Genomic DNA, 17702 nt, shown 5'->3' with positions numbered 1-17702 from the left:
AATGGATCTGGGAACTTTTACATGCATGGCATGTGCTCAACCAATGAGCAGGGGAGTAAGAAGAAAAAGCATTTCAGAGAATTAAGTGTTGTCCTTTAACAACAAGGTCACTGATTTTCCTTGTAGCAAGGAGTCCTTAATAAAATCTAATAGCACCTGTCACTGTTACACATCACAGGCCTAGAAGTACAATCTTCATCCTTAGGAAGAAATAATCTGGTTTTGTAGGCTGGTTTGAGTTGCAGTGATGTAAGATGCAGTGCTCCAGCTGAAGCTCAAATATTATACTTGGGAAGCAGGATGGAAGTGGCTAGCTCCATCACACTTCTTAAAAAAGTATTTGGCTAATGTAACTGCTTTGCTTTGCTTTCCATTCCTCCAATGCAGCAAAAGGCCAAAGGATGCCACACAAGCTGAAGGAAGAGATCCTCCATTCTCTCTTCCACTGTTGAATGGAAAGTGTATGGCACTGTGTGCCATGAAGAGAACATAATAAGAGCCTTGTTGGATCAGGCCATCTAGTTCTCACGGTGGCCAACCAGATGTCTATGGGAAGTCCACAAACAGGACCTGAGGTTTAGCAGTGGTACATGGAAAACCAATGGTATAAAGCACCAAAGGTAGCTCATGTGCCAATTTTTTATTTTTATATATTTAACACATTTGCATCCAGCTTTCTTCCACCATGGAAATCAAGACTGCAGACAGTTGGTCCCCAGATGGTCTTCCATCCAGACATTACCCACACCCAGAAATATGTTGCTTTGACAAGACAGCTGCATCATGTGCCTCCAGACAATGCTTTGGGACAGATTCTAAAACTCACCACATCCTATGAATGACTACCTCAGGGCAGTGGTTCATAGCTTTTTCTGACCTAACTAAGGCTAGTCAAAATGATCAAGTGGGTGAGGGAATGCCTTAAAACTGACTGGAAATGGGCTCCTCTGTTGGTGAACCATTCACCACTGCTCATCACTCAGAACCTCTAATTTTAATCACACCAGCCACCTAAATGTGACTTGTGATATGGTAAAAGTCCTAGGTTCTGAAAGGGGAGTGCCCACACATGATCAGCTTTCCACATGGGACAACATTTGTTAAGTCAGATTTCATAAATAGGAGGAATTCCTTCTATCTGGCAATATGGTAGTACAAAGTATTTTGTTGACTGCACCTTCTAGTACTGACATCCAAAAAGCACATCATAGCTCTTTTCAGATATTCCCTCTTTTGTAATTATAATTCCATGGGGGGTGGGGCAGCACTCTGCCCCTGCATCCTTTTCCAGGCCCAGATCTTGTGTTCTTTCGAGGGGTGACATCTGGAAAAGGTTGGGAATGCTGCATGATGAGCATTCTCAGCCAGGAGGAGACCATATCCTTTCTAGATGATCTCTTCAATGAATGGTTTGGGAAAGGGGAGGAAAGGGATGTGAAAGGCACAATGGTGGAACAACCTCATCCTGCCCTTCCAAGTGATTACAACTACATGGAACAAATGCCTGACATACCGTAATTCCTGCGTGACACACACTGGGGTATGATAGGCCATCTGGATCACCTTTAGTATGACCATGGTTTGGTTTTCATCCCTTTTCTCCTCCACCTTTTTCCAGATTTGCCATGAAAACTGCACATATTTTGATATTATTGTTGACTTCAGTGCCCCTTGTATATCTTGCACAGTATATACGTCAGTGGAAGTATACTAGCTGTATCCTCGTTTTGTCAGGACTTGGGAATTGCTTAGAGCAATTGCTATTTGCTTCAGATGGTTGAAGCATAAAGCATACCATCACCATTGTGACTTTTGTGGGGCATAGCTGAAAACACGCCAGCTGAAAGCCCACCAAAGTGCACAACATGTACATCAAGAAGAAACATTTCCCTATGATTATATCAAGTACAAAGGCCCATACAAGGAAAAGCAAACACATCTGTGCTTAGCAATATGATGGCCAGCACATTATAAATACCTAAGAAAGTAAATTCAGGGACCTGATCTTCCTAGATTAGATAAACCTCTGTGTTGTCATAACAGACCTCCCTGATGCTAAAACTATGAAATGTCTGAAGTAATTCGATCACTGAATGTTGGTCTTCACTTGAAGAGGAAAAACACCCACAAAAGTATAGTGCTCTTTTTCTGAATTTATCTACTTTATATATTATTTTATAACCTTGTCACATCATGTAGGCCAGCTCCTCATAAACATAACAAAAAACTTGACAAGCAGCTCTGGATTAAGCCAAAGGCATACCAAATCCAGCATTCTGTCTCCTGCAGTGGCTCCCAGATACCTCTTGAGAAGCTAACATACCCTTGCCTTTCTTCCTTTTATGCCCTTTCCTTTCAGAACTGCTGCTTTTATCTCAGGAAGAGCCCTGGTTCTTGCTTCCTGTTGAGAACATCAGTACAATAAAGCAGACTTATTCAACCCTGGGATACCTAAGCTTGGGATACTTCCATACTATGGTAACATAATCAAACCATGTGTCTCTCTTCAGTTCACATCATTGGCTGATGCTAGGGTTGTGGGTGGGATGCCGGAGAAATGTTTCTCACAATATGATCCTTGTCAAAAGAGGGGAAGCCTGACTTGCCTTTTTGGGCAGGGATCCCACATTCATTGTTATGCCTAGTTCAGACCACAGGTTATGGAAATTTCTATCATAAGGAAGAAGAAGAAGAGTTTGGATTTGATACCCCGCTTTATCACTACCCGAAGAAGTCTCAAAGCGGCTAACATTCTCCTTTCCCTTCCTCCCCCACAACAAACACTCTGAGAGGTGAGTGGGGCTGAGAGACTTCAGAGAAGTGTGACTGGCCCAAGGTCACCCAGCAGCTGCATGTGGAGGAGCAGAGATGCGAATCCGGTTCACCAGATTATGAGTCCACCGCTCTTAACCACTACACCACACTGGCTCTCAAGGATTCAACTGAAAACATGTTTATACCTTGTAAGAGGTCTGTGGCACAGATATACTTAGTTTTCTGACTGTCATTTGTGCATTGTGCACTGCATAATACAGAGAGGCTTGGCACACTTAATCATATATCAAAATATGGTTTGAATAACGTGAATAACACATACATAGAATGGAAGATGACAAGATCCTCAAGGATGTGCTCTACAAGGAGCTGGCTTCAGGCACTAGGCTTGTGGCAGACCAATTCTACATTACAAAGTTGTCTGCAAATGTGACATGAAGGCTGGCAAGATTAACCCCACCATATGGGAATCCCTTGCAAACAAGTGCAGTGCCTGGAGACAGACAGTCAGGTCGTATATCCAGAGCAGTGACCAGAGGAGCAATGACCAGAGGAGCAATGACCACTGGGAGGAGCACACAGAGAAGAAACTCCATGGTGCACCTATAAGTTGCGAAACCAGATGCCTTCATCTACCCCAGCTGCAATAAACCATGTCTCACCCGTATTGGTCTCTACAGCCACAGCAGGCACTGTGACTCTCCAACAGTGTGACTTTATCCCCAAAGGTGCACTCTTCCACTGTCTAGCATTTGTGCAGCTTTCAGGATGGGGCAGAGTGATGGTGAAAATAGGACTGCGTGGCTTCACTTGTGAAGGCAACACAGCGATTCTGATAATACTTCAGTATACCCAACCACTCTGTCCCCATCAAAGTAAGCTGCAACCTCCTAGTGTCAGGAAGGCACCTCTACCCCACCACAACATCTGCTATTGGAAAGGAGGCAATGCTATGTTCACTTGCCATGTAAGTATGTTCCACTTCCAAGGTTACAGAACTGTGGCCTGCAATGTAACTACATAGTGGTCCCTTCTTGTTTGATATTTCCACTCTGGCATTATCAGCAGTGGCACCACCCCACCCCTGTGACATAAAATGAATCCAGGAGATCAGACATACAGCAACACAGACAGAAAGCACAAATACATAACTGGATTCCTTCACCAACTCCTGATTGGCTGGCTTGGTGGGAGTAATTTGGCAACTATCCCCTGCTGGCTCTTTTTCCAGAACTTACTGCTGATTGAAATTATTTTAAAGGTGGATTGTGTTCCTTCTATTCTTACTGAGGCCTTTTGGTTAGTATCATTAAAAAAAACCCTGCATTTCAGCTTCTGAATTTTATTTAAGTCTGAACAACTTCTATTTTAAATCAAAAACAAATGGGCAACCAGATCCCACAGATCATATAGCCACCTTTCCAAATTAAATATAATAGCCAATATTGGTTTAATGGCAATTTATTTATTTCCAAGTAGGAAAAATGTGAGTTTTAGCTGGCAAATTACACATGTGGTGTTGACGAAACAGCTTCAGCTTCTGCTTGGCTGGCTTGCTTTATTTATTTATTTCAGCCATAGGAGAAGAACACGATCTTCACTTTAAAAGATTCTATGGAAACTAAGACCAGATTCATACGATATAAGGTAGAAATGATGAGCAGAAAGGTAAACCATCTGTCAGCAGGTTTAGCCTTTCAAAAATCATGTTATATCCTGCTAGAGCTCTGCCTGTGAATTAGAAGGAAAAGATTGCAGCTGGAAATGTAATAACTTATCACACTGTGTATAATTTAATCACACTAAGTAAGCTAGGTGTCTGACCCCTTCACATGTAACCTCAGAGATATGGGAGTTGATCATCATCCTTTGGTGGTATATTTGGTGGGTATTAGTGAAGGGTGCAGCTGTGTAGTAAACCTTGCAGAATGTCCACGATTCAAACCCTGGCACCTTCAGGTAAGGCTTGGAATGTCCCCTTTCAAAACCCTGGAGAGCCACTGCCAGTCAACATGGTCAATACTGAGTTAGATGGACCAATGGTCCGACTTGTTATAAGGCAGCTTCCAATGTTCCAGTGATATAGTTCCACAAAATCTGGAGAGCTACAATTTCCCCCACTTGCACCTTAGATAAAGTTCATTTGTCCTGATATCTGAGGACATCAGCTGGGGTGGAAAAGGGTGTATTCTTTTAAGAGGCTTCAAAGAAACACACTGGGGAAAAGGTATAGTGAGATCTTTATGCCTCATGACCCTGATGTTTTGTTTTGTTTTATTCAATTATAAGCCTGTTCTTCATTGATAGCCCCAAGGCATATTACATATAATAATATTTATTTATTCAATTTATAACCTGCCCTTCCTACAAGAGGAGCCCAGGGCAGCAAACACATCAATAGCAATACCATTAAAAACATTCCCCAAACAGTTATATTCTAAAAACCTTCACATTCCCTGTATTAATAATTTTAGGGTTGCTAGCAACAGTTTACCCATTAAATTCCTGGGTAAACAGGGTTGTTTTTAAATTCCTCCTGAAAGTCAACAATGAAGGAGACAGATGAGGGGGAGGCATTCCCACAAAAGGGGTACCATCACTAAGAAGGCCTTGCCATGTGTCAATGTCAACCAGGCAGCCTCCAGTAACCTAAGCATGAATTAAAACACCAAAAAATGATATAAAACTGGATCCTAACCAATGTTATATCAAACCTTTCATCAAAACTAGAATGGAAACAGTAAAATCTAATACACAGCTAGCATATCCTTAACAAAAAATAAACAAATGAACTTCTTCAAAATGCTTACACAGAGAGGCACGTCTTCAATTGCCTATGGAATGGCATCAGCACTGATGCCAAAAGTACCTCTGGTAGTGAGTCATTCCAGAGATGGGGTGCTGCCACAGAGAAAGCCCTTTTCTTTGCATTCACTCCCTGTACCTCAAATGTGGGTGGGACCATCAAGAAAGGCCCTCATAGAGATTTTAAGGCCAGGGCAGGTTGATATCAGAGGAGGTGCTCCTTCACATTATTTAGGCCCAAGTCATCTAGGGCTTTATAAGTTAACATCAACACCCTAAATTTGACTCAGAAGCTGATCAAGAATCAGTGTAGTTCCTGGGAAACTAGCATTATAGGGGCCCACCTCCTGATACCAGTTAGCATCCTGACCGCTGCATTCTGCACTAGTTGTAGCTTCCAAATTATCTTCAAGAGTCACTCCACAGAGAGCCTGTTACAGCAATCCAGTTGGGAGGTTACCAGAGCATAGGTAACTGCGGCTATTCTTCCCTGTCTTTGTGCCTCCATTGCTTCTACTGACTTTTGACAAAGGACCTCAGGATGTGGCTATTCTCTCTCTCTCTCTCTCTCTCTCACACACACACAGTCAACCTCCTTTCTTTAATTACATTTTCTAAATAACATCTCATTTAGTTGGTTTTGAAAATTTCTAAATAGAATATTCCTTTGCTTACAACAAATGACATGCCAGAAGAAGGCTTTTTAAACACTTTTTAAAATTGTTGAATGCTCTAAAATGAGTTGTACACATAGCAAAATCGAAACACAAATTATCTAGCACTGTGTGTGGGATGCAGCTCTAATTCATACACTGCATGGAAAAGAAGCTGGCAGTCTTCACCCTACTGCACACATCTCCATAATAGCAGGGTATAAGGCATACAATTTCAAGGAACACCCACAATGAAAACTATATTTTCCAAATAGAGCCTTGTTTTGGAACAAGTTCAGTTAATTGACACCATGGGATTCCTCTTGAGGAAACACAGAGCATTAAACCTACACATGTTCATGGAAAATGATAAAGTATCATCCTCATCTAGGTTCTTCTAACCTAGGCCACTGGGCCCAAAATCAACAAAGGCCATAATGTATTTAGTGTAAAACAGACTGCCTAAATAGTACTGCAGTGTTCCACAACTGCAAGCAAAAGCTAATAGTTATCTTGTTCAGAGCTACAGGTCTCTATAGCACTTGAGTGCATTCCATATTTTTCATCTTATTCCAACAAAAATGGAAAAGGAAGTGAAGGATGCTGGAGTTCACATGTTCATCTGTTGTCAGGGATGGAAATCAGTGAAGCAAAAATGATCAGTATTCATTCGCATCATCTCTTTTTATATATATAAAAAAGTCTGCAAATGGTGTGTAATTCATGGCTTTTAAAAACATTGTTTTGACATTTCCTTTACATTGAGATGAATGTAAGTTATGTAGATGGTTACGTAGTTTATGTAAGTTGCATAACTTACATTAAATAGAAGGGAGGAGAATGGCATAGTACTTGGCAGAAACTAAACTACAGTGGAATGGAAACGGCGTTGATTGTGAAGAACACAGGTTGGGAAATCGCTGCCTTCCTACATCCCTGTTCAGAAAACACCAAGCTGTATTTAATCCTTACAAAATGTCAACAACACATCCTTCTTTACCAAACTATCAGCACGATCCATTTCCTTCTCTTTTAAGATCTAGTAACAGCGGTGCCACACCAGTGGGAGATATAGTTTATATGAAAGAAAAGAGAACATTCAAAACACTTTGTTCTGCTCCTCATCACAGTTCTGAAAGGGAGAGGATAAAAAAATGTTTGGATAGAAGACTCTCATCCTACCTCTGCCCTGCAGTGGGGGCCAAAAGGATTGGAGTCCGCTCTGCGGTAACTCTGCCTGTTTGCTTGAATATTTGAATGTAAGGGGAACATGTTTTTTCTATTCAGGGCCACATTCTCTCAGGAGTAATTAGTCAGAGACTGCATGCAAGTGGTGAGCAGGGGCCAAAGTCAATGTGGGCAGGGGCACTGCAGTTTTGTTTTCTTTCAGTTGCCCTCTTTTCACTTTCTCTCTCTGCTACTCCCTTCCCCCCTGATTTTCCCTCCTAGCATCCTGCATGGAATCCAGGTTCCCTGACTCACCTGTTGGGGTCCCCAAATAAATGCATTTATGATCAGAATTTAGGGCAAGTATATTTTCCATTTATAGGGCCGTCATTCAACCCGCTTGTGTTGCTTTCAGTGGTTTAAGCTTGCATAACTTCGTGGCATAAAATTGTGTCTACAAGGCTGTTCAGGCAAGGGTTCTCTTGCCAAGACACTCTTGTCATGTAAATCATAATATGGAAAGTGCTGGTGTCTAGATCTTGCGAGGCAGAGAGAAGTACAGTAAAAATGTAGGAACAGCTCGGTTTACCTGTGTCTGAGCTGAGCACATATCCCTTCAGATTCTACAAAGGTAAAAGGTTCTTAGCTCTCTCTGCATTTGGTGTACTAGAAATAAACAGCAGAAGCAGCTGCAAGAGCAAGTTAAAGAAAGCCAGATCTTGCAGATCAGGAATGGAGAACCTGTGGCCCTCAGGCTGATGAACTTTAACTCTCATCAGCCCCAGTAAGGACAGCCAGTAAGGACAGCGGTTATCATCATCATCATCATCATCATCATCATTTTTAAATTTATTACCCACCCTTCACCAGCAGGTCCCAGGGTGGGTTACAACAGTTTAAAATTCATAATTAAAAATAGAACAGAGTGTAGTCGTGGTAATAGTGGGGGCCCCTGACACATCCCAGGTGTCAAAGGCTAGGTTGTTGTTGCTTTACAATCAAGAGGCACATATATTTTGTGAAATAAATAAAATAAAAATAAAAATGAGGATGTGTGTCTTCAGCATTTATTGAAAGCTGTATAGTGAAGAAGCCAGACATACAACTTAGGGCCTGCCATGGAGAATAATCTCTCCTGGGCTGCCCCAATGAACCTCTGAGGGAGGTGGAAATGCCAAGAGGGCCCCCTCTGCTGATCACAACAGCTGGAGGGTCTGTAGGGAAGGAGATGGTATTTCAGATATTTGGGGTCTAAATCGTTTAGGACTTTAAGCACTAGCATGATTGCTTTGAATTGGACCTGAAAACAAACTGGCAGCCAATGCAGCTGTTGTATGAGAGTTGTAGTTCAGCAACATCTGGAGGGCTTGTCACCCTGTGTAGAAAGAGGGGTTTCTGAACCCCTTCACGTAGAAATCATCTGTATAGTGACAATTTTGGTATATTAAATAGTGGCGTCATTGCACACACAAGAAATCAGCTTGAGATGCTGCCCCACTTCACAGCCAGTGCACAAGTATGTCTATAGAAAAATATGTTGATGCTCTCACAAATGTTGTACAGTGGTACCTCGGGTTAAGTACTTAATTCGTTCTGGAGGTTCTTAACCTGAAACTGTTCTTAACCTGAAGCACCACTTTAGCTAATGGGGCCTCCTGCTGCTGCCGCAGCACGATTTCTGTTCTTATCCTGAAGCAAATTTCTTAACCCGAGGTACTATTTCTGGGTTAGCGGAGTCTGTAACCTGAAGCGTATGTAACCTGAAGCTTATGTAACCCGAGGTACCACTGTAATGTTCAATGCCAGAGATAGAGGGGAAACTGCTGCATAAAGCGTGAAATGCACCTTATTTATCTCTTTATTTTCTTTGTAGAAACTCCATAGAATCTACGAAAGCCTCAATAATGAACAGAAACTGTTTGAAGTTTGTTGCTTTGGAAAGGAGCGCATGCGCAAATGCCAGCGCTTGTGAAAAAATCGGTTGGCAGGCAATCGACTTAAGAACTCAATATGCATAGCTGAAATACCTTTACGTTTATCTGTAATACACTGTGATTGTGGCAAACTGTGAACTTTCGAAATTATTCCTAAAGGAATTATATAAGAATATTTTACTCCCTCCGTCCCGCAACAAAAAATATATATGGAACCACTGAAGTATGTATAGTTGGCCTCGCTGAGGAATTTGGCTGTGGAAAGAAACAAAGAAGCAGATGTGGTTCGAGATTTAGGGAAACTTTCTATTAAAATTTAAGCCATTGTGACAAGCAAAAACAGTTCATAGCCTGGAGAGGAGCAGAAGGTGGCTGAGGTCAAGGAGTCTAGCTCATATATTCTTAAGAGCCTATCTTCAGTATCATTTCCCTGACATATGTTTTCTCTTTCACGGGGGTTCTTTCATTCTCTTCAGAGGCTTTGTGCTTTTATCATGTTGTTTTCATTAGATTTATTATTAAAACACTACTATCATTACTTAAACGGTTGATCTCAATACAATAGAACTTTGATACAATAGCTTTGTAAGTTTCAAAGGGACACGTTTTGTTCCATAGTCTGCTGCTCAAGCTGTCTAAAAGAAAAACAGGGGAAGTTTGTCTTATAGCAGCCTTTGCCAACCTTGTGCCCTCCAGATGTTTTGGATTGCATCTCCCATAGCCGTGCTGGCTGGGGTTGATGATAATTGCAGACAAGAACAGCTGGAAGGCACCAGGTGGGCGAATACTGTCTTATAAGATCTGCAAAAGGACTATGTTATGACTCTATACCCTCATATAATTAAGTTACCAAAACAGTATATTGTTATTACTGTATTATTATAATTAATTAAATTTGCATACCGCCCCTCTTCCAAAGATCACAGGGCAGTTCACAACATAAAAATACAAAATGAGAACACAAAATACAGTATGTAATAAAACACAAGGAAACCAATAACGCCCCTCCCACAAACACATTTAAAAGACCCTAGAATGTTAATCTCTTAGAAATCATTTAGACATTTTCAGAAAACTGTTATTCAGACAAGGTGTCATGCTTTAAAAATATATTATTGCTATACCAAGTCTCACCACAAAACCTAAATGCCATTTTGTGTATAAAGCAGTAATGAAATAAGGGAAAGTTGCATCTCAAATGAGCAAAACAAAAAGGAGAGCAGCTTCTGGTGTTCAATGATGCAATACTTTTTATTTTAACTTGCTGCATTTAGGAGCAAAACACATTTCAGGAGGTTGAAAAGCTTGCAAGTTACTTAAAATCCAATCAATTCAAGAAGAAGGAGAACAGAGCATAGTTGCATCTTATCATGCACCGAAAAGGCAAAGGAAGAGCTGATGCAGTGAGAGCTCCCCCTTCTGTATTCAACAACGAGAATGGCTAGCCACATTAGGTGTCAAGAAACAAATAGCTAAAGGATCAAAACTGTTTCCACAGAAATCAGCTATAAAGAACCACATTCTTGAGTGGAATAATTTGTGAACTGGATTCAAATTATTTCACTGTACTGATAATATTATGCACACATTATGTGATAAAGAACAAATATTTAAATAGAAAGGTTTAAGTTATAGGTGTCAATGGAGCCGAGCATTTTACTATATGAATCCTTATACTAAAATCATGCCTTTTCCTGTGGCTAAGCATTCAGGGACAGGGATTTCTCCAACCCTGCCACATGAGCTCCTTTGCTAACAGGCAGTGCTGAAGACTGAACTCAGAACTGTAGACATATTGCTGTTGAGCCTATTGAATTAGCTGGCCAATCTAAGTCTAAATAAATGAATCTTAAGCATAATGAATGCTCATTGGGTTGGAACTATGAAGAGAAAGAGGAGAGATATTTATTAAGAGATCAATTAGCTGGCACTCTCCTTTTAAAATATTTGCATACTATTTTATCATTTAAAACCAAAGGTGGCAAAAGTTGAAGCTGTAGAAAAAGTAATGTAGTGAGTATATCAAAAAGCAAATAGCCAATGGTAAATAAAAAGAATTCTAACCTTTATTCCACTTTGAACAAGCTTGTGTATGTCCAGAAATGGCTCCTTGATTAAATCCCCTTCAGGTGTGAAAATCTTTACATATCCCTCTTTCTCCAGGATGAACAGGCGCTGTGATCCATCTCCACAATGTGTTGCTCCAACAGGCTGCCTCAGGCCACTTGCAACTTCATGGATGCAAAAGCAGTTGTGTTTATGCTTCCTTAAAAAAAGTAATAAAACACCATTTTTGTTATACCTATGAATAACTGCCTCCCTATTTAAAATTTCCTACAAGAAAAGCAATTTGCAAGAAATCAGAACATGTGCTACAACAGGCAATGTCTTGTTCCTACTATTCACATGGTCAGCTGTATTCAGCAGGGCAAGCAAAGGCAATATTGGGTATCACCTTCAATCTGAAGGTGAGGTAGCTTTCAATATGACAGAAAGTGACTGAGGGAGATACGACAACATGCCTCAGCTACTGGCTGCCCAGCCCCTTGTAAGCCAAATTGCTCACCAATAGTCCAGGGCTGCTATGGGAGCTAACAACAGGACTAAGGTCTCCTGATATTTGAGAATCTCTCTCAACTATTTGGACACAGATACTACCTACAGGTAGGTGACATCACTCCAGGTAAAGGAAGGAGGTAGAGGACAGCTACAAGTGGGGGGGGGGGGTTGAATAGAGAGGCAAGGAGGGAGCATTTAGAGGTTTTGGTTGGAGATTTTGGCTGAAATTAACTAGAATTGGGGAGGGGAACTGACACCTGCTGAATGTGTGGCTTATTTGTATTTGTTGTGCTCTGCTTCTGTGTTCGCACACATAGGATTGTGGTGCACACAATGGTAAGTGAAAAGTAATGGACAGATGCATACCTGACCCATAATCTTACTTAAATGCAACATGTGATTAATTTCTAAATGCCAACATATTCAAAATTAAATTAAAAACAGCACACTATTTGAAAAAGGACTGGGACTAACTTTTGGAATTGTTACAATTAACGGTAATTATAAACAGAATAAAGCCCAATAGCTTGTAGAGATCATATATATAACAGAATGTATAATACATAACATATTATTATTAAATTTTATGCATTATATAATACACTATATATTGCAGGATAATATAATACACACCTACATAAATACTATTTACAGATTTTTCCCCAGAATTGGAGGAATTAGGGGCAAATATACTTTTATCTGAATGTTAACCTTTTTTTAAAAAAAAGGCCGAAGTATTAACCCAAGGGGTCAATTGACCATCATGAGGTAGTATAGATGTTAGAATTAAAACTGAACTTGGAAAAAAGAAGAGAGAGACTGAAGCAAATTTATGAAAAATGAGACTGTCCTTTCAACTCCAAACTCCTCCTGACCCTAATCTCTCTGTGTTCAAAACACAGGTTAAATTTCCCATTACCCTGGGATGAGTACTAAATACTGAACACATAAGAACCCTTCAGCCTGGGGGGGGAGGTGTAATATTTGCTGCACTAAACTTAAATGATGGAAATCCATTTTTGGTCATAAGTGGATAATGCAGAAGAGGGGCAAAACAACAACCAGGAGTGGTTAACTGATAAGAAATCAGAGGGGAAAATCAAATTACCAACAATTAAATTTAGATAACATTTCAGATAACACATCTGCAATGTATTTGATCCAGAATGAAGTCAATGAATCATTAGTAAAGTACGTATTACACAAGAATTCAATACATTATAAAGAATAGACTGCTAACAACAGCAAGAGAAGGCAACATCTGGATGACACAGCTGGGAAGCATAAGCAAAGACTGACTCAACTCAATGTCAACTACAAAGATTTGTCAGATTTTTTAGATTAAGCAGTATTTATCTTTATGAACCTGCTGATATCTTCTACTCTGCCATATTCGTCCATCTGGTCCAAATAGTTAGAAGCTGGTCCTCGAACTTGTTTTCTTGGAAAATCTGGAAAGCACAAGCCACCATCTTTTCTTGTATAATAGAAGCAAAAATCATCCGCTGTAGTTTGGAGGAAACCTTTAAAAGTGAAGGAAAAAAATGTTTAGCTTATTAATGAATATGGATATTTTGTTCTTAAATATACAGATAATGAACTGTATTTAAAGCTAGTCCTACTCAGAGTAGTCCTACTGAAATTATTGGGTCCAAGTTAGTCATGTCTATTAATTACAATGGGTCAACTCTGAGTATCAATAATCCAATGTTTCCATTTTAGGAATTAGACCGATCAAAGAATCTACAAACAGAAACTTTAAAATATTATTGCATGCAAACATCTTATATACCGTTATTGTGTTTTTTTAAAAATGATTTTCATTTGTATTTTCATTGTGCTACCTATTTTACAAATGATTGTTGAAAAAGGCCCATCAGTGTAAAAACCAAGGGTAACAGCAAGAGAATTTATGATACATTAAAATGTCATGGCATATGAATGCCTTAGCAATTCTTAAAACCACTTAGATAACACCAATGAAGACAATAGAGCCATTCACAGCAGTCACTAAAATCCACAACTATTGCTCTATGAAATAACATTCTCTTGTGAACACTTGCCATTTCTCCACTAGCTCCACCTTTAAATTCCAAGACACTCCACCAGTAGAAAACAGAAAAGTAGAGCAGCTGGGCAGCCACAAAAATTACCAACTCTAGTCTAGTCACTATCTCATAGCCTAACAGTGCAATCCTAACCATGCCTGTAAGAAGTAAATCCTACTGAATTCAGTGGGGTTTACTCCCAAGTAGCTTTGGTTAGGCTTGCAGCCTAATCTACCTCACTTTATTTTGAGGATAAAAGAGAGGGCAAGTACGCCACCCTAAAAACTTTGGTAGTAAAGTGGGTAAAAAATTTTTTTTAATAAAAAAATAACCTGCTAAACATTTAGCTGAAAGCATTTAATATGCATGGGTTTGTGTCAAACATTTCTTACAAGTTTATTTTTCTTGATTGCTGACTGCATATTTGCAGTGAAACACCATCTCATGAATAAATAGATCAAGAAAGAATCTGATTAGAAGACATGCCAAAAACTCAGAATTAGAGTCAACAATGAATAAACCACACCACAGTGCTAATGTATTTACAAACATAATTTGCAGAAACAATTAATGGCAGGATATCCAATATCAAAACAACAATAAGGCATAGTCGGTGTGGTCTCATAATACAACTGACTGCCTGAGATGGAGTTATACTTCAACCCAGTTTGCTGGGTGACAACTTTATATGGATGCATTATGTTTCAGTTTTTCGGCCCATCTATGGTTTCTCATTTGCCATTCCTAGGAATCTAAGCCAGATGAATTTTCATTTTACCCAATAATACCAAGCTCAACTCCCCTGCAGAACTCATATTTCCATCGACCTATGTGGAAATTGTTTGCCCCTTAATGTTCTCCTCTCTTGATCTCCCTTTCATTATGAACATGTACTTCTGAACTGTATTATATGGTCAATGAATTCTGTGTTTGAGGTAATCCCTCTTCAGCAGCAGGTCACATCCTCCCCATACACCTAAAATACATGGCTTTCCCTCATGAATCCTTGCAAATGTACTTTGTTAATGGTGCTGGGAATTGTAGTTCTGAAACTACAGTTCCCAGGATTCTTTGTGGGAAGCCATGTGCTTTGCATATATGGTGTGGATGTGACCTCACAGATAGAAATTGAGGTAAATTGTCCACCTCCTGCTTACCCACCTGTTTCTATAGATTCCCCTTGTCAAACTCAGGGTCCACCCAGTGTCACAGGAAGTCACAAAGCCCCTTAGCCAGTATGGCACAGTGATTAGAGTGTTAGACTAGGACCTGGGCAAAACCAGGGTTCAAATCCCCTGGGGTGACTTTGGGCCAGTCAATATTTCATAGCCTAACTTCCCTCATAGGGTTGTTGTGAGATAAAAATGGAGCTGGGAACTATGTATGCCACCTTGAGCTTCTTGGAGGAAAGTTGGCATAAAAATACAATAATAAAGAAGGAAAGCCTACTGCCTTTTCAAGATTTTGACTCCCTCATTCTTAGATTTCTGCTTCTACTACTTCTTCTGCTCACAATCCCTCTAGCGTCATAAAACAGATGAGCCAAGCACAGATAAAGGAGCTTCCTAGTACCCTGTTCCACTGTTACATCAAGGGAGTTCATCCAGTAATTGCTAGAGACTTCACCAAGACACCACTTCTGGAAGCACCAAAGTCCCCTAGTGCTCGATAGATAAAGATGCTTAGGCTTCACTCACTGATATGGATATCCAAATATGTGAGGTACTTCATCACAGATAGAACCATGAAAATCTGATGCACACAAAGTCCAGGGCACCCTGTCTGGAAGGTGGCCATGTTTATGCCTCTTATCCCAGAGGCACAATACAACATCTACTCTTCTTCATAAGAAAAACAAACATGATAATAGACAGCAAACCAAGCCACAGCTTTGAGGAAACATGAGGATTTATATACACTAAAACCAGTCTTGAAATGAAATTGACAGAGGGTGGCATCCAGTGAAGTGTGTCCTCTAGTGTAAGGACATTGGACAATGCAGTTGAACTTCTGCTCCTTCTCCTCTCCCAGTATGCTCCCTAAATCTGCTATGGGTTTACCCATAACCCTCTAGAGCAGATCTGGGGAGGGCACAGGGGCACATGGAGAAAGGAGTGGAAAGGAAGTTCATTGTGCAAACAGAAATACTAGAAAAAAGTACTTAGTTATGCACCACTCAGAGTTTCCAAAGGCATTCAGGAATGCAACTGGTACTCTGCAGTACTAAGGTAAGCTTATAATTGAATGGTGATGAACTCTATCTCCTCTCACTGGATTCTTAACTTTTTCTACTGCCACTGCACAGTGATGCATTCCCATAAATGCTTGTCAACAATTTTTATTTTTATCCATATTTTCTAGCTCAACGAGAAAAGAAGGGTTTAAATGTGTACTGTGTTTGGAACATGTAGGGAAGAGGGGGGGCACCTGCGAGTATAGGGGATAAAAGAACAAGCTATATTCCCTTGATTCACTCAGTTTTTTTAAAAAAATGCCTACATATAAAAATGGGAATGTTAACATAACTTTATAGGTAACAAAAACAAATAGACAAAATTAAAATGGCATTCCAACCCCTCTTCCAAGTAATTTTCCACTGAAAATTGAATCTGAATCTGAGTTCAAAGGCCTTCCCCCCCCCCCTTTTCTGGTGATAATGCATGTTTATGACAAATATTGGTTTGTGACTGGTAGAATCAGTTGTGGGGTGCTTTGATCCTTTACACTCTAATTCAGAGTCCTTTATAAGCCTATTTATTCCTGGTTAATCTTTCTAAGTTATTCTCAAAGCCTGCCATGATTTTGTGACATTTTGGTTGGCCCTGTTGCCCAATTATGAAGTTTGGATTTTCTTCTCCTCATGGGCCAACACAGCTACATTTCTATTTTGAGATATAACAGGCTGTTGTAAAATTTCCTTTTGTTTCCCATTCACAAGAAAGCAATAAATGTCAGCTGAATAAAGCCAGGTACTTAAAAAATTCTTTATACATATTTCTTATGGATTCAGCTGTTAGGAAGCAACACCAAAGAGTCCTATGACAGCTTAAAGGTGAACAGGCCTAAGCTTTTGCTCACTAGAGATATTAGGTTGCAGTCCTAACCTTACATGGTAAAAAGGCCCAGGAATTCAATAGGACTTACTTGTGAGTAGACAAGGTTTGCTGCCTTAAGGCAATGGAAGTTTATGCCATAATCAATTTGTTACTCTTGTTGTTTTTGCTGAAGAAGACTACTCCAATTCAGGCAATTGTTACAGATTTTAGAAAGAGTTGCAAAGATCAAATAAACTGAAATCTATATGTTTTTTCTGTTAAAAATTGCTCCTCTCCCCGGTTTTAATATCACAGAACTATAGAACTGAGCCATCAGTTATTTGTCCCAGAAACAGAAACCAAACCTCAGCACACCACTTTCAGGAACCACTGAATGATCACTCTGCCAAACAAATCAGTTAACTTGGTTGGACATGGGTGTGTTTATTTATTTATTTATTTATTTATTTTCCTTGTGGCCCACTTTCAGAACAAGTCTTTATAATGATTATTAGCATCTGATTGATGTAGGAAAAATCCTACTCTAGCTGATGCTACAGCATGTAAGCCATTTCCTCCAAAGCCCAGTGCTTAAAAGTTATGTTTTCATCTGGTTATCTTTCAAGGCAACCTGGGTGGTCACAAAAAGCACTTGACATCTTGATGCACTTCAGCAGTTTTACATATACACAAGCTCTGTAGGAAAATAAATTTGTCATTCGTCAC

The 17702-nt window shown here is 39.9% G+C and overlaps 2 protein-coding genes across 4 annotated transcripts in view; one reads left to right on the top strand and one right to left on the bottom strand.

Annotated features, from left to right (window-relative positions):
• Positions 1 to 17702, bottom strand: part of HHIP (hedgehog interacting protein) — a 68156-nt gene that overhangs the window by 34772 nt on the left and 15682 nt on the right. For all 3 annotated transcript variants that reach the window (XM_081925996.1, XM_081925994.1, XM_081925995.1), the window contains exons 3-4: positions 13260 to 13416; positions 11399 to 11600 (exon numbers count right to left, since the gene is read on the bottom strand). In XM_081925996.1, coding sequence (XP_081782122.1) covers positions 11399 to 11600; positions 13260 to 13416 — 359 coding nt within the window. The remainder of the gene's footprint in view (positions 1 to 11398; positions 11601 to 13259; positions 13417 to 17702) is intronic.
• The window catches only part of ANAPC10 (anaphase promoting complex subunit 10), a 111943-nt gene that overhangs the window by 89978 nt on the left and 4263 nt on the right, over positions 1 to 17702 (top strand). The gene's annotated exons all lie outside the window — the stretch shown is intronic.

This window comes from Podarcis melisellensis, assembly GCF_964234715.1.
Source record: "Podarcis melisellensis genome assembly, chromosome: 9".
Taxonomy (NCBI): Eukaryota; Metazoa; Chordata; class Lepidosauria; order Squamata; family Lacertidae; genus Podarcis; species Podarcis melisellensis.
This window is presented reverse-complemented; position numbering and strand designations above follow the sequence as displayed.